General features: G+C 42.4%; 1 protein-coding gene across 1 annotated transcript; it reads right to left on the reverse strand.

The window, feature by feature from the left end:
- Window positions 1–269: 269 nt before the first annotated feature.
- Window positions 270–13471, reverse strand: Tor1aip2 (torsin 1A interacting protein 2). Its single transcript, XM_059280243.1, has 2 exons — window positions 12335–13471; window positions 270–2515 (listed from the first exon to the last, which is right to left on the reverse strand). Exon 2 carries the CDS (start codon window positions 1888–1890, stop codon window positions 1495–1497), a length of 396 nt encoding a protein of 131 aa, XP_059136226.1. The 5' UTR covers window positions 1891–2515; window positions 12335–13471; the 3' UTR covers window positions 270–1494.
- Between the last annotated feature and the right edge of the window lie 3709 nt (window positions 13472–17180).

The raw sequence follows: 17180 nt of genomic DNA on the forward strand, positions 1-17180 counted from the left end.
TGGGCATAGGCAGACACAACAGTGGCTCACTAGAATACAATCTTTATAGAGGCAGACAAAACCCAGATTTCACAACATGTGGAAAGCAAGATTTGGTGCATATTGACAGCTATTCATTCTTCCACGTCCCCCTTAAAAGATGACAGTTTTATCAGCAGAGGCAATGTGCCATATCAGGGCAAGGCCAATCTTCTCCTTTGCCAAGTTTTTCCTCAGACTAGTGTCAACCAGTACCTGCTAATGAGATTAAAAAAAAAAAAATCTGCTGAGACGTTTCAGAAAGATTTTATTTCCAAATTAAGACTTGTAAGAAAGAAAGCCACGTGCCCCTACAGTCTGGCACAACAAAGCATAACTGAACTCATTTCAAGAAGAACTATGAAAAAAAGGCAACCCCCCTAAGAACTCCAGGGGAGCAAAGAGAAGAACCAGGTCCTTGACGACATTTTCGCTGCTACACAAGCACTGGATCACCTAGAATCTTAAGTGGGATTTAAAAATTGTTCAGTGGCTTCTCAGATGTTCCCAGGAGCTTTTTCTAGTTGCTTAACTCCAAATCTGATTCCATGATTTCCATGAACAGGAGAACCCCAGAATGTGGCCAATGCTCAGCAACACATTCTTATATCAAAAGCATCCACTAGACTATTCTTAAATTATATGGAGTCAAGCTTTACCATTTGTTCTGAATTTCATAGCACAGGTTATTTTTCCATTTCCATAGGAGGGCGTTAAATTCAGTCACCACAAGACAGAGCAGTCTTTGGTTATGTAGAGACAAGTAAGTGTAAACTGGCAGCATTCTCAACCCTTTTTTGTAACCTCTGTAGGTATTGACAAATAGAATGTGAAAGGACCAGTTATCAACACTGTAACACTTATGCTGAGGATAAAAGTGTCAATATATATGTGAAAAAATTTTATAAACATACACATCTCTCTCACTACTGATCAATGTCTAAGAGGAGAAATCTAGAACAATGTAGTGTATTAAAATTTACTAGAATAATCTAGAATCCAGCTACAAGAATGTGTTCTCATAAAAGTTGCTGTTAGAAAAAGTTAATGGGGCATAGAGCGTGGGGCCTCCCCTCCAGCCCACATTATCTCGTCAATACTTAGGAGGGGCAATCTAGTTCTAAAGCATTTGTCTGGACTACAGGTTAGTTTGGTTCTAGGTAAATAGTCTGCAATACTGACTAAACTTATGCTAAAAACAAAAAACAAAATGCATAGATCGCAGAAGCAGACCCAACAAGTCAAGCAGTAGACCAAGTAGTGACAGTCTGAGTCGGATTTAGAGGGGCCTCGGGTTAAACTCAGTGGAAGAGCACTTGCCTAGCATGCATAAGGGCACCCAGATTCAATCCCCAGCACCTTAAAAAAAATTAAGAGAGAAAGAAAAAGAGAAAGAAAACAGAAACAAGTTACTATTCATCTCCCCTAGGCTATGAACACAAAGCCCTGGAAGAGTTCATGATTCTGTTACAGAAGTCACTTGCTTTGGCCAAGTTTCTTGTTTAAGGTTTTGTCTGTTCTGGTCAAGATCAACTGTAATGCAGGATTAAAACCAGCTACTCTGGAGTCGTGTATCTTTTTTCTAACCAGTGGCGGACCCAGAAGAAATGGGTGGCAAGCTTTCTCAAAGGTCCACCTGGTGAGATTTTGAGGTGCCCACTCAAGTGGGAAAGACCAAGGCAGAACAAGGCTTCTATTAGCAGGATTGTCAGGATAGCATTCAGGACAATAATCAGCTCGGTTAATACGGTCTAAGAACACTTGGTAACATTCATTCTCAACAAGTTCAGTTTGGTATAACCAATGCCCTAGTTCTAAACTAGGGAACCACTGCTGCCCACAGTCAGGGCAGTGGGAGTTATCGGAGAACATCTGGGCTTAGAAAGACAGCACAAGCAGTGTAACAGCAAAAGGCAACAACGACACAGAGAGAAAGGCAGTAAGCGGCGACAATCAGTCCTGTGACAGGTTTCCTTAGCAACTTCTCAGTTCACAGCACTGGAGTGTTAAATCTGGCTTGCACCTCAGTGCAGTTCTTCAAGATCTTGTATTCTATTTTTCACTTAATTGCAACTCAGTCTCTGTACTCACAGACCAGTCCAGTCTAGAATACTATCAGTCACTTACTAGAAGCACAGATCACAGAATAGCTCCTTCAAATCCCAGCGTCTTAAGGAAAGCCAGACCTCTAGTCTGAACTGTTCAGCAGCAGCAGCAGCAGTATCAGCGGGTGATGGTGTCCCACAAGGTACTCCGCACTGCTGGTAAGGTTATTATGCCTGGTGAAGCAGAGGCGCTGACAGACCAGTGCGTCTTCTGTTGATGCTGGTCCTCCTGCCCGATGGCTCTTTACAGTGACGTAGTAGGTCAGGAAAACCTGGTGGGGTCCTTGCCAGTAGATCCAATGAAGTCAGTCTTGAAAGGACCTGTATCTGGACCCAGTCACAGAAGGAGCTGGCGTTGAGCTTGCAGGAAGGTCTGGGAATGCGTCACATACCTGCAAATGATAAACTCATATGGGCTTTGCAGTTGCTCACAATATTAGAAACATGCATGTGAGAATTATTTGCATCAGTCAAAGCAGATGACAACAGTCTCATGGGTTTCCCCATAACTTAATTTAGGTCAAACCCACCCAACCTATTTGGCAGTGACTCTTCTGGGCACTGGGATGGGTTCTGAATCACTCAGGATTTATATGAGGATTGGTGTAGATTTTCTTTCTTTCCCCTAACATATAGGTACCAGTAACTATGACAGCCTTTCCAACATAGGCTTCAATCTAACCAGGAAAAATCCTAATAGACCCGAGCTACTCTGATGACCCTGAATGTAACACACACAAGGTAGGGAAGTGGGACACATGGATCAAGATGGCTGTAGAGGAAGTGTCAGTTTATCAAATTACAGTATGTGCCCTGCCACCCTCCAGTAGTTTTATAAATCCCGAGGCTCAATCATGTGAGAACAGGGACACTGAAACAATGTAACAGGGGTCTTGAAAGCAGGAGGAAGAGCGCTGGCACTACCCAGCGAAGCAGTTCTCTTAGCACTACGCAGCAAAGCAGTTCTCTTAGAGTCTCGAGAATTTTCCAACGACAGAGTGAAAGCAAGCGAGCCCCTGACGACACTATAAAGGCAGGGCCACACTCTGATAGGAGACCAGAGTCAGCATACCTGCAATGATGTGCTTTTTGAGGCCCAGGTAACTGGGTACCAGGCTACCAATTCAGGTCCTCAGTTTCCGGAAATATTTCTAAGCAAGTATTTGGGAGTGAAACCAGGAATAGTAGATTTCCTTGACCTATTGACAGCGGCTCTCATAACTGTTCCTGTTCTGTCACTAAAGCATAGACAGCCGAGAGCCGGGACTTTTGAGCCTCACTCCTTATTACAGGGATTTTATTCCCTATCACAAGTATGTCTTTAAAATACTTTTACATTTCATCTGTTTTGTGTATGTGTATGGGCACGGACATGCCACAGCAGACACATGGAGGTCAGAGGCCTAGGATGTGAATCCCAAGTAGGTCGTCGTCAGGCTGGATGACAAGTACCTCTACCCCCGAGTCATCTTGCCAGTCTTAAAGAAGTAAGTGAAAATAAGGGACAACTTGAACCTCTATACTAATGCTAGGAGTGTAAATTAATATAACCACTTTGGAAATTAGTCAGTACCCAATAAGCTAAAGAAATCCATTTTTTGTAACCTCACATACTCTTCTGGAATACACTCAAGAGAATTCCTCATAGACGCTTTCAAAGGCATAAGTAAAACCTCCATGGTAGCCCAGTGTAACAGTAACCTAAAGGCTACATGTCCACAAATAAGATGGATGAATAAACTGAGATACTGCCACAGAATGTAACATACAGACACAGGTGAAATCCAAACTGCTGAGTTAAAAAAATAAAAGTACAAAAAAAAAATACATATGAATACACACATTCTTATATAAATTTTCCACTTACAGAGTTTCAAAAGCACGAAAAACTATTATTTGTCCAGGAGTACATGCAATACAGCTAAATGGGAAGCTCAGCAGCACCATAACTTCTCTTTGAAAGGAGAGGGAAGCGAACGGGATCTGAGGAAGCTCCATCACCCCCATACTGGGAGCTGAATCCAGGGCTCACATGTGCACTTGACCACTGAGCCCATTTTTCTTCCTTCTTGTAACTAGGTGGAGAACAAAGATGCTCTCTCTATCATAAATCCTACTGGCTTATAGCATCTCTATTCATTACTATATAATTTCAAGTATCAGAAACAGCAGTAAGAGAGAGAAGACACAGGCAAAGCCAGCCTTCCGCACCAAGGACAAGAGGAAGTGACCCTGCCCAGAGGCTAACAGGTGTCGAACACTGGGATACACAGAGGACCATATCAGACACTGTGGCGTGTGCCCAGATCCCTGTACTCAAAGGCAAGAGGCAGGAGGATCACAAGTGTCAGGATAGCCTGGATGCCCCAGTAAATCCCTGCCTCAAAAAACAAAGAGGCCCAGAGAGTAGGTATCATTGCTTTTCCTACAAATTCTAAGCACTACGTCTTCACAGAAATACAATTGAAAAAACAAACTAACAACCAAAAATCAAAAACTGCCTTATGTGAGGCACAATGTCAATTAAGACACATACAGAGAAAATAATCTTCCACACTTCCCGAGTCTAGACTGGAATCATTATTACAGCTGAAAGCTTACTGAACTTTACACGAGCTTTTTTAAAGAAAAGTCACCCACAGAGATCACAGGACATTTAGTAACATGTATAGACAAAGCCAGCAAACAAACTGATCACAAACACAGCGGGCAGGCTGGGCATAGCAGCACACCCCTTTAATCCCAGCACTCAGGAGGCAGAGGCAGGCTGTTCACTGAGTTTGAGGCCAGCCTGATCTACAAGGTGAGTTCCAGGACAGTCAGGGAAACAAAAAGCAAAAAACAAACAATCAAAAACAAAACAAGCCGGGCGGTGGTGGCGCACGCCTTTAATCCCAGCACTTGGGAGGCAGAGCCAGGCGGATCTCTGTGAGTTCGAGGCCAGCCTGGGCTACCAAGTGAGTTCCAGGAAAGGCGCAAAACTACACAGAGAAACCCTGCCTCGAAAAACCGGGGACACACACACACACACACACACACACACACACACACACACAAAAAACAGTGGGCCAAAACCAAAGCTTAAAAAGTTTCCACGTAACCCAGATACTGCACAAAACACAGATCTGCTTTTTTTGTTTGAGAACATGAGCACTTAGCAGGCAGAAGCTCTAGGACTGTGAGTTCCAGCCAGCCAGGGGTAAATAGAAATGTTCTCCCTAACAACAGAAAAACTGAATTCTATTTAAATCCACTGAAATGCATACATCAATTAACAGCAACAGATTTACATGAGTTAAAGAATTTAGCCTCATCCCTTTCATTCTCCTTAATAAATGTTAAGTATAAAACCCCAAATCTGTGGCGCACGCCTTTAATCCCAGCACTCCAGAGGCAGAGGCAGGCGGATCTCTGTGAGTTCGAGGCCAGCCTGGACTACCAAGTGAGTCCCAGGAAAGGCGCAAAGCTACAGAGAAACCCTGTCTCAAAAAACCAAAAAAAAAAAAAAAAAAAAAAAAAAAAGATATGTATTTTTACATTTTGTGTGTATGGGTGTTTCCTTTCATGTATGTATGTGTACGATATGCACTCCTGGTGCCTACAGAGGCCAGAAAAGGGTATCAGATCCCATGGAACTGTTCACAGACATTTGTGAATTGCCACAGAGGTGCTGGGACTCAAACCCGGGTCCTCTAGAAGAGCAGCCAGTGTTCTTAACCACTAAGTCATCTCTCCAGCCCCACACTCCCCACTGTTTTGTTTTTAGACACGATCTCATGTAGCCCAGGCTGGCCTTCAGGAGTGGTGGGATTACAGGCATACCCACCACTTCTGGTTTCTGTGGCACTAGGGGCAGAAACCATAGCACGCTAGGTGAACACTCTACCAACTGAGCTACATTCCTAACCAAACCTGCCTTACAACAATGTCTGATTGCCTATTTGTTTTTGAGACAGGGTCTCACTGCACAGCCTGACTGACCTGGAGTTCCCCCATGTAGACCAGACTGGCCTCACATTAACAGAGATTCAAGATGTATGCCATGATGCCCCAGCCCAAATCTGCCATTGATACTATTGATCTATATATTATCAATAAAATTAAAAAAAAAAAAACTTTGGGGGGCTGGAGAGATTATAATTTTAAGTATTTTAAGTTATTTACTAAGGTTAGTAAATAACTGTAATTGTCTACCTTTTGTATAACAGTTTCACCAAGTTTTTTTTGAGACAGGATTTCTCTGTATAGTCCTGGCTGTCCCAGAACTTGCTCTGTAGACCAGGCTGGCCTCAAACTCAGATCTGCCTGCCTCTGCCTCCTGATTAAAGGCGTGTGCCACCACGCTAAGTTTCACTAAGTTTATCCACAAAGTAAAATGATAAGAGCTTCATATTCCACACTTAGTTCTGAATTTAGATGAGTCAGTAAGGATTTATATCTTCACTACTGAGCACACACATTTTTCTTCCCAACAGTGGACAACTGGGAAACATGCTAGGCTAGAAAACAGCTGCAAATGTTCTTTTGCTCCAGGACCTGACAAAACAGGTGTGGACAGGCACATGTCCAAGAGAGCATGCAAGCATACTTATGGGGGGAGGAGAGAAACAAGCATAAAGAATCAGACTTTTATTGGCACAGCTGCATCTACTCTGCCCTGATTAAACTCCTTGGCTCAAATTCTAGAGTTTCAGTTTAAAACACCAACAACCAAACCTTTAAAGCTAATGTGCCGCTTCTTGACCCAATGCCAAACTTGTTTATTTCTTTTTTGTAAAAGGTTGCTGCATCTACGTTTGTTATTATCTGTCTATATTGCAATATCCTGGGATTATTATCTTCACTAACTGGTAACAATGTTTAAACAAGTGTTCTGGGGTACCTGAAAGGTGGTGTGAAAGGGGGAGTTTAAACTAGGAGGAAACACTCCAATACCTCCTTAGGGAAGTTTTTAATATAGGAACTAGATGCCTGGAGCAGTTCATATACTCTACATACTTCTGTTAACCCAATCTGGCCTCAATTGGTGCCTCTCCTGTGTCAGCCTCTTGAGTGCCCATAATATACAGTGAGACTTGATTATGACCCCCAACTGTCCTTCAACTTCCATAATTACTTTTTTCTCGAGTCTTGTTATGTAACCCAAACTTGAACTCAGTCCTCCAGCCTCAGCCTTCTGACTAATAGGATTACAGATACTCTCTGCACACCTTATTATTCACTCACTTGTTTTGTTGTTGTTTTTTGCTTTGGTTTGGGGTTTCTCTGTGTAGCCCTGGCTGTCCTGGAACTCACTTTGCAGACCAGACTGGCCTCGAACTCTAATCAGCCTGCCTCTGCCACCCCCCCCCCCCCAGTGCTGGGAATGAAAGTACACACCACCATGCCTAGCTTATTTACTCACATCTAGTCTTTGTTTTGTTTTGTTTTGTTTGTTTTTCAAGACAGGGTTTCTCTGTGTAGCTTTTGAGCCTGTCCTGGAACTCACTCTGTAGCCCAGACTGTCCTCGAACTCACAGAGATCCACCTGGCTCTGCCTCCCGAGTGCTGGGATTAAAGGTGTGCGCCACCCCCACCCCCCAGCTCACATCTAATCTTTTAAATATTTTATCCTTACATATCTTTATGTAACCTTGTTGGGCCTCAACTCAGATCTACCTAGACTGCCTCTACCTCCCAATGCTGGGGATTACACAACCTGCTCTGTATTGCTTGAGACAGGGTCTTCTCTCACTGAACTAGAAGGTAGGCTGGGGGCCAACCATCTTCCTGTTTCTCCCCCTCCTATCCCATACCCCCTATTCAAAGGGCTGGGGTTATAGACAGGGTCTTCCCGTGTAGCCCTGGCTGGCCTGGAACTAGCTATGTAGACCAAGCTGGCCTTGAACATGCACTACCAACATACCTGGTTCTACCAACACATAGAAAAGTTTCAGAAACGACGCAGTTTCCTTACATGCTTCATTCAGTATCTGATATAAGGTGAAATGATTAAAACCAAGAAATTTAACATCGCTCTATTAATGAAGTCACATTAAAATTTCCCCCATTTTCCTGTTAATGTTCTTTTTTTGTTCTCAGTTCAAAGCCAGGATCAAGCCTGATGATCAAGAGGCTACCCTTGTAGAGGGAATCACCACCCCTCATATTCTCCCTGCTCTCTTCCCTAAACTGCTAAGCAGCTCCTGTAATACCCACAAGGCATAGTGACCAATAGGATTAGCTTCCTAAATTAAGGTCTTACATCCTATCTAGTACCTTCTCTAAGCTGCTAAATCTATAAATGTAAGGATTTCCTGGGTTCTACAGTCTGCTGTTGAATCTCCTACCTTGCTTCCCCCAAAGTCCAGCAACCAGTTTTATGTTAAAGGACCTAATTATCTGAAATCTGTATCAGCAAATCTCTCCAAGAACTTTGGAAAAAATCTTCACGTTTAAAACAGATCCCACATTTCATTTGGTTTTTACTTCTCCTCCATCTCTAATATTAAGTTTCTCAATTTTACCTTGTCTTTTGTGACCTTGATAGTCTGGAAGAACAGCATCAGTTTGGACAGAGTCTGCCTGTTTAAAGTTTGTGTTATATTTTACTGTGATTTGGAAGACAGAAAGTTTATAAAAGAACCCAAACTGAAGAAACAAGTCCTCAGCCATCATATTATTAGGTTCATGCTGTGCCTGTGTCTTGTGGATATAAACCTTGACCCTAGGTTTGCACACTATCCCCACTGTCAAGTGACTGTTTTCTTTTGCAGTTAATGATTATCTTAGGAGAGACACTTTAAGACTGTGCAGTTACCCTGATTCTCCTCTAGCTTTCACCCACTAGCACCACAGGCAGATATTACATGAAATAATGCCTACAGTACTGCTTGTCTAATGGTGGCTTCCTATTTCCTTCTTGCCTGCTTTGTTTATGAAGTTCTGTCAGAGTGAGTTATTCCTTCTCCATTCACTCACCTATCCAGTAAGCTGTTATCAGTAAGGATTCACAAATACATATTTTATGGGGTTAAATTCCATACTATCATCATTCAATTTGCTCTTCATACTGTTTTAACTTGGCCATTAGAAGACTTAAAACTGGCTACTGTCCTTCCAACAAGCTTTTCAAAAACCAGATCCGAATGTCCACTTCTATTGGACATCATCAAAGTGACAAGCAAGACAATAACTACTTTTTAAAAGCCTCATCATGTTGCTCAGGCTGTCCTTGAACTTAAGATCTTCCTCCTTCAGCTTCCTGAGTGGCTGGTATTACAGGCTTGTGCCACTGTACCATTTACCACTAACACTCCATTTCTTTCTTTCTTGTTTGTTTTCCTGAGACAAGGTTTCTCTATGTAACAGTCCTGGCTGTCCTGGAACTCGCTCTGTAGACTAGGCTGGCCTCCAACTCACAGAGATCCGCCTGCTTCTGTCTCCTGAGTGCTGGGTTAAAGGCGTATGCCACCACTGCCCAGTCATTTCTTTCTTTACTATATTCATCATCTGAGAATCATTAGCACTTCATGGGAGTGCATCAGAACTACAAATTCAGACACATTATCTCTGAATCTCTGAAAACCTGAGGAACTCATGCCAAAATTTAGTATGTTTGCCAGATGATCCTTTGAGACAGCATATCTCACTGAACCTGGAGCTAGGCTGAGGTTCCAGGCAAGCACCTCCACACCTGACTTTTTACCTGCATACTGGGATCATAACTCAGGTCCTACAAAGAAGAAAAAAGTTAGCTCCCTTTATTATAAAATCCTGTTGAATCGCTCATTTTCAAAGGATAATTTGTAACATGCCTTGAATATGAATTGTTTTCATAGCCACCATTAATAAACCCACAGGTGACTGGATTCTTCTTCTAAAGCACTAGAGACACTACTATTCTCAGTATTTCCCTATAAAATGTTAAACAGTGGGCCACGTAGTTACAAAGCATACACACTGCAACTTTTATGCTAACAAGTTCCCTAGGATAACTCCCGTCTACAGACAGGACCGCCGTCCACAAACAGAACCAACAGCTATCCCCTCTACTGCTGAGCCTGAATGACTGCTCCTGTGCCGACTTGAATCCTTTCCTTATGCTGTGGGCCTTCTTAACCACAAGTGGGCTAACACCACCCAGGCAGCCGAGGCGGTGTGACAGTCACATGAGACATGGAGCACTACCAAGGTACAGAAAGGTCTCAGAAACTGTAGCTAGTAAACGGAAAGGGCACTAAATAAAGTGCTGCTGCTCTCCTCTAGTAAATCAGAATAGAGCGAATCTGGGTGGCTCCATCAGTGCTGCCTACACCTTCAGAAGGCAAAACCAACGTTCTAAATTTGGTTTTGTCAAGCACTAAAGCAACTAAAAAGGAATACACGGGGATGGGGAACTGGGAGGGGAGGAGGGAGGGGAAACTTCGGTCGGATGTAAAATAAATGAATTTAAAAAGTAATTCAAAAAAGCAATACAATTTGATCTGTAGAAGTAATGAAATTACAGGTGAACTTTTTTCAGTTCTATCTGGATTACCTAGTATACAGCAAAGAAACCCAATTAGTGATATTAGTAATAGCTGTTTCTCCTTCTGTATTTAGATTTCATTTAATATTCTGAAAACCCTATAACTCCCACTTTACTAATAAGGAAACAGGCTCAGAAGTTATCTGCCAAAGTCCTAAGATCCTCAGGCCAGCGAGGGAGCCTGACAGACCAGGAAGTCCGTCCGATCAGCTGTGACTCCAAAGTCCGTGTATATAACCACTGTTCAAGATACCCTATTGACAAATGCGTGTCTTACTGCACAAAACCTATGATAAATGCACAATTGAAACATAGCCAAGCATGGGGGCACAACTCTTTAATCCCAGGACATGGGAGGCAGAATCTGGTGGATCTCTGAGTTCGAGGCTAAAATGGTCTAATTGAGGGGTCCAAATAAGCCAGAGACCCGGCCTCAGAAAAATAAATTAAAAAAGCCCCAAACCAAACAAAACACTACTCTGTTTCTCAAGTAAGGATCTAAATTCTGGTTACTTGTTTTTACAGAAGCTCTCAGTGTGGTATCTCTACATTGGGAGGGAAACTTAAAAGAAAAAAAAAAAGCTCACATGAGTCAGCCAAGGTCACATCATAACTGCAACAAAATTGGTTATCTAGTTGTGGACTCTGTATTAACATTGTATCAACAATGTATCAACATTACTTAAGAAAGAGCCTCAAAAGTTTCCATAATGAAAGTCAGGTCGTTTGCCTTAAACTATCCCAATGCAAAAAGCTTCCCAGAACAATTAGAACTTGTAGTTCTGGGCCTTGTTGTAGCTTTTAAAAACAAAACAAACAAAACCTCTCAGATATTTAAATAAACTATTTTAAATCCTAAGGACAGGCACTTGGGTGTGGTGGGGCACACCTTGGGTCGGAGCACTCCAGAGGCATAGGCCTGGGGATCTCTTGCATTCCAGGCCAGCCAGAGCTACAAACAGAAACCCTGTCTTGGGAGGGGAGAAACAAGTAACGCAAACAAAACGGGCATATTTAATTTAAAAAGTTAACTCATCCCTCAATCTATGAAAACAAGCATAAAATCTGACAACGCAGAGAGTATTACAGATTCTGTTCAAAGAAAGAAAAAGAATGAACTTTTTTTAAAAAATGGGTATGAAACACAGCTGAGTACATAAACAGGTAAGCAAAATAATTATAGGTCTTATTAAAACTTCAAAGTTAGCCGGGCGGACAGGCAGAGGCAGGAGGATCTCTGTGAGTTCGAGGTCAGGCTACACAGAAAAACCCTGTCTCTAAAAACAAAAAAACTTCGAAGTTAGTCCCTTTCAGCCCTATTAGCAACTGAAAAACGCAAATGTTCTATCTTTTAAGAGTTAGAATGACTACTAGGACCCTGGTATGCAGAGATAAAGAGAAACGGACGCCTACAGTAAGAATTCTTTGCATTTCCAAACTTAAAAGTAATTCTACTTCTTTCCTGAAGTCTCTACCCAAAATCTACTCTCACCTTGTTTCGTTTTATGCTTGAAAGATTCCAGGTAGATTTTCAGCACCCTCCCGGAAATTATGTACCCATCCCAACCTACCTCGATTTCTGTTTGTGCCGTAGGGAGGTGGGGGTGGGGAGGGATCCTTTCTCAAAGACCTTTTGAGAGGAGAAAATAGCAGTTCAGACACTAAAACACGGTAAAGCTGTGTATTCGTTTTGCTTACTTACAAATTCCAGCCAAATTTTAAATCATGGGACAGTCTGGATCAGCGGCGACAAGGTTGTTCCTCCCGCTCCACAGCGCTGGTCTGCAACCCCCAGCCGCCACGGCAGAATGTCGCCTGTCCCGCCCACGTGACGTGAGCTCCGCAGGGAGGAGCCCGCGGAATGCTGGGATGGGTAGTCCCTTGGCCCCACCTCCCGCAGCTTCTCCCTCTAGGCTTCCGGAACCTCAGTGCTGGCCTCTGCCGTCCAGCCACAGCCCACTTCGCTTTCAAGGCTGACGTGTGACTGTAAACATGCTGCAAGACTCTGACCACCTAGTCCTTTAAAATAACCTGAAATCCACGGCCTAGAAAAACCTCCGAGAGCAGTACAGTGAGAGACAGTACCTAAAGATAATGGCAAGCACCACTCAGACATGACTTTGAACCCAGCTTCTTATCCTAACTACAGGCTATCCTCAAACGGATGGCTTAATCTAAATCTCCGTTTGTGCATGTGTCAAAGGGAACAAGTCTTCATACTCACTTGAAGTTGTGAACAACAAAGTAGCATGTCTGCTAACGGGCTATAGTAGACTAGGAATCAAAAATAGCTATTATTTTGGGACATAGTGGTACATGCCTTTAGTCCCAGCACTCAGAAGGTAGAGGTAGGCAGATCTCTCTGCGTCTGAGTTGCCCGGGCTTTCCTAGAACTCATTCTAAGGCTTAGACTTAAACTCTGGATCCTCCTTCCTGTATAAGGATTAACAGGCCCATGCCACCAGGCCAGGTTTCAGTTACATTTTCATTTTTATAGTGTTTATTTTTTTTCTGTGGGAATGAGCGGAGTCAGCTACCATGTCTTCAGTTTACTTACAGTATTTTCATCTTTTTTATTTATTTTGGCTTTTTGAGACAGAGTCTCATTATATAACTCTGGCTAGCCTGGAGTTAACTATGTAGACAGGCTGGCCTGGAACAACTCACAGAGTCTGCATCTATTTTCCAAATGCTGGGACTCAAGGTGTGTATTACCATGTCCATTTTTGTTGTTGTTTGTTTTTCAAGACAGGTTTCTCTGTGTAGCTCTGGCTGTCCTGGAACTCGCTTTGTAGACTAACCAGGCTGGCCTCCAACTCACAAGATCTGCATGCCTGTCTCCTAAGTGCTGGGATTAAAGGCAGTTTTTAAAAAAAACTTGGCTTTTTTTGTTTTTGTTTGTTTTTTTAAAAAAAGAGCCCGGCCATGGTGGCGCACGCCTTTAATCCCAGCACTTGGGAGGCAGAGCCAGGCGGATCTCTGTGAGTTCAAGGCCACCTGGTCTACAGACTGAGTTCCCGGACAGGCACCAAAAACTACAGAGAAACCCTGTCTCGAAAAACCAACAAACAAACCAACAAACACGTTTCACTATGTAGTATCCCTGCCAGACCTAAATTGACTGTAGGGCAGACTAGTCTCAAACCCTCAGAGATTCACCTAATTATGCAGCTCCCACCCCCACCATAGTGCTGGGATTGAAGTTTTGTGCCATCACATCTTTTCTTTTCTTTTTTTAAAAAGACAAGGTATCAGGTAGCCCAATGCTGGTCTCCGACTCCCTACATAACAGAGAATACCCCCAACTTCTGATCCTCCTGCCTCTATCTTCTGAATGCTGGGATTACAGGACTGTACCACCACAGACGGTCTATACAGCTTACACAGTTTAGAGGACCCAAGACTTGGTGCATGCCAGGCCAGCATTCTGGCAAATGAGCTACATCCCCCGCACTTCCTCCTTCCCTTATTAAAATTAATACATTTTGCCCTTTGCTACAAAAGCCATAACTCCCATAGTATTTCCCTGCCCAATCAGACATGTGACTATGCACAATAAACCAATTCTATTTTTTTTCTTTTTCTTTTTTTGGTTTTTCGAGACAGGGTTTCTCTGTGTAGCTTTGCGCCTCTCCTGGAACTCGCTTGGTAGCCCAGGCTGGCCTCGAACTCACAGAGATCCGCCTGGCTCTGCCTCCCGAGTGCTGGGATTAAAGGCGTGCGCCACCACTGCCCGGCTCAACCAATTCTATTTTTAAGAAAAATTTTATTCATACATATGTGTACATGTGTGCCTATGGGAGTTAATGTAAACCATGTTCTTGCAGGAGCACAAGGGCGCCAATAGAGGGTATCAGATCACCTAAAATTAGAGTTACAGGATATTGTGAGCCACCATGTCAGTGCTGGAACAGTAAGAACGGTAAGCACTCTTAAGATCTAAGCAATCTCTCCAGCCACCCCCACATTCTTTCAATAATTAAAAAGAGTCGTTTTAAGTGATTTTCCAGGCATGGTGACATATATCTGAATTCCTAGCACTTGGGAGATTAGAGTAAGAAAATCAGGAGTTCAAGGCCAGCCTCAGCTTTATAGTGAGTTTTAGGCCGGAATGGGCTACATCAGACCCTGTTTCAAAAAGCCCTACTCAATAAAATACTTTCATTTAAAACAGTTGAAGAGCATTGATTGTTCATTCAGAGGATGGAGGTTTGATTTCCAGCATCCACATGGTGGTTAACAACTATCTGTAACTCCAATTCCAGGGGATCAAATGCCCCCCTCTGGCCTCCATGGGGACCAGACACACACATGGTACACAGGCATACATGCAGGCAAAACACCTATAAACACTTTTTTTTTTTCACTTAGAAGTTGCTTAATTTAGAAAGCCAACATAAAGAGCACCTGATTTCTAGATACAGCTCTGTGAGCTAGACATATGTGTTAATACCAGTCATTAATTTCTATTTTATTTTTTGTGAATCTGTCTTCTCTAACATATGGTAAATTCTCTCAGGAAAATTCTCCATTCTTCCACATTTCTCAAATTCCCAAAGAAACTGTTTCAAGTTCAAAGCTCAGAAATGAGTGGTGGAAGCTTTGCTGTCACCCCTGGGGACAGCACATAAATGTTTTGCAAATGGAGCTCCTTAGATGGCAAGGCCCTTTGGAGAATCCCATCCACTTGGCAAGGACCTCTGCACTGATACTCCAGACTTCTGCACTGATCCTGAGGAGCTCATGGACTACTGGTCTCTCTAACTTTGCTATGCTTAACTCTTAGTTTTGCTTTGTTAGTCATGATTATGCCTAAGTTTACTGGGAGCAAAAGCTTCTACAGAAAAATTAAATTTCTCTGATTTGTTACAAAAACCTGTTTCTCCGGTGGCCCCTGGCTGCCTTTGCAGTCATCCTGAGTAAGCAGGAGGAACTCACTAAGGTAAATGATTATTGCTTATTCAATTCCAAAAAGAGATAAGTAAATATACTCCAAAGCATTTAAGAATTTGGAAAATGGTTTCTCAAAAGATGACATTAAAAACTTATAGGAATATATAAGGAAAAGACATAGGATATGTAAGGTCAGACATTTCTCTGGCGTCAGGATATTCTTCTAATGCCAAAGTATCAATAAAGGAAATCTAAAACTTCTAGTTCCCTTAAAAAGTACAAGAACAAGCCGGGCGGTGGTGGCGCACGCCTTTAATCCCAGCACTCGGGAGGCAGAGCCAGGTGGATCTCTGTGAGTTCGAGGCCAGCCTGGGCTACCAAGTGAGTTCCAGGAAAGGCGCAAAGCTACACAGAGAAACCCTGTCTCGAAAAACCAAAAAAAAAAAAAAGTACAAGAACAAATTACCAAGAAAAACAGAAATTTAGTCCCAACAGTTAAGAGTTAGGTATTAATCACTACTGTTTGAGAATTTATAAGAAATAGGATTATAACTGGTAATCAACATAATAAAGGTGACATACAGATTACTCAGAAACTGGTATACACCTGAAAATGATATCCTAGGCATGACAATATACTCAGCTGATTTCATACTGTTAAAAACTTATCATAGGGCTTAAATCTCTTACTTTGTAACCGCATGTTTGCTGCTGGCTAGGGCACAGTATAAGATGTACCCAGCTGGATATAAACATTTGGCTTGCATTATAATGATTTGGGGTAAAGGTCAATGACATCAAGGGAGTGGGAAAGAAGAGAAACTAAAATGAATAAATGTTAATGATTCTTGGAAAAATGATTAAAGGGAAATGATTTGAAACTCCTCATGTTTGAATGCATTAGAACTTGTATAAATGAAGATGACCTGAGCTAGTCGGGGTCATCAGGCTGAAAGACAACCAGTGGTCAGACTTCATTCCTTCGCCGACTTCACACATCTGTCCTGTGGCACAGAACCCCGCTGGAGCTGGACTCTGGCAACACACATGGTCCACAGGCATACATGCAGGCAAAACACCTATACACACTTTTTTTTTTTACTTAAAAGTTGCTTAATTTAGAAAACCACCATAAAGAGCACCTGATTTCTAGATACAGCTCTGTGAGCTAGACATATGTGTTAATACCAGTCATTAATTTTAATTTTATTTTTTGTGAATCTGTCTTTTCTAACATATGGTAAATTCTCTCAGTAAAACTCTTCATTCCCAAAGAAACTGTTTCAAGTTCAAAGCTCAGATCGCCACACTGATGGCCCAGAAAACCTCTTATAATACTGGAAATGAGTCCATTGTCTATAATGTTACCTCTTTTAGTATGCAAAGGTGGCCCAAAAGAGATTGGGAAACATCTACAGCAGAATATCTGGTTTGACAAGAATTTGGCTTTAACTCACTGTAATCAGTTTGGTGTTTGCAAAGTTGCTAGGTGTGGGTGGTAGCTGCTAGAGTTAAGATGATGATCCCTATAACCCAGACAAGCAAATGTATGTTAACGCTAAAGTTACCTGCCTCTAGACTAACATTCTCATCATTTTTCCTTTGAAAACGCCATTCATAAGCCTTTTATAAGCAGTTTTTTATTACAAAATAAC

The sequence above is a fragment of the Peromyscus eremicus genome, chromosome 15 (assembly GCF_949786415.1).
Source record: "Peromyscus eremicus chromosome 15, PerEre_H2_v1, whole genome shotgun sequence".
In the NCBI taxonomy this organism is placed as follows: Eukaryota; Metazoa; Chordata; class Mammalia; order Rodentia; family Cricetidae; genus Peromyscus; species Peromyscus eremicus.

What these genes read in the sequence shown, in the direction of transcription:
- Tor1aip2 (XM_059280243.1), bottom strand. Translation starts at nt 1,890, where the DNA reads ATGTTCTCCGATAACTCCCACTGCCCTGACTGTGGGCAGCAGTGGTTC.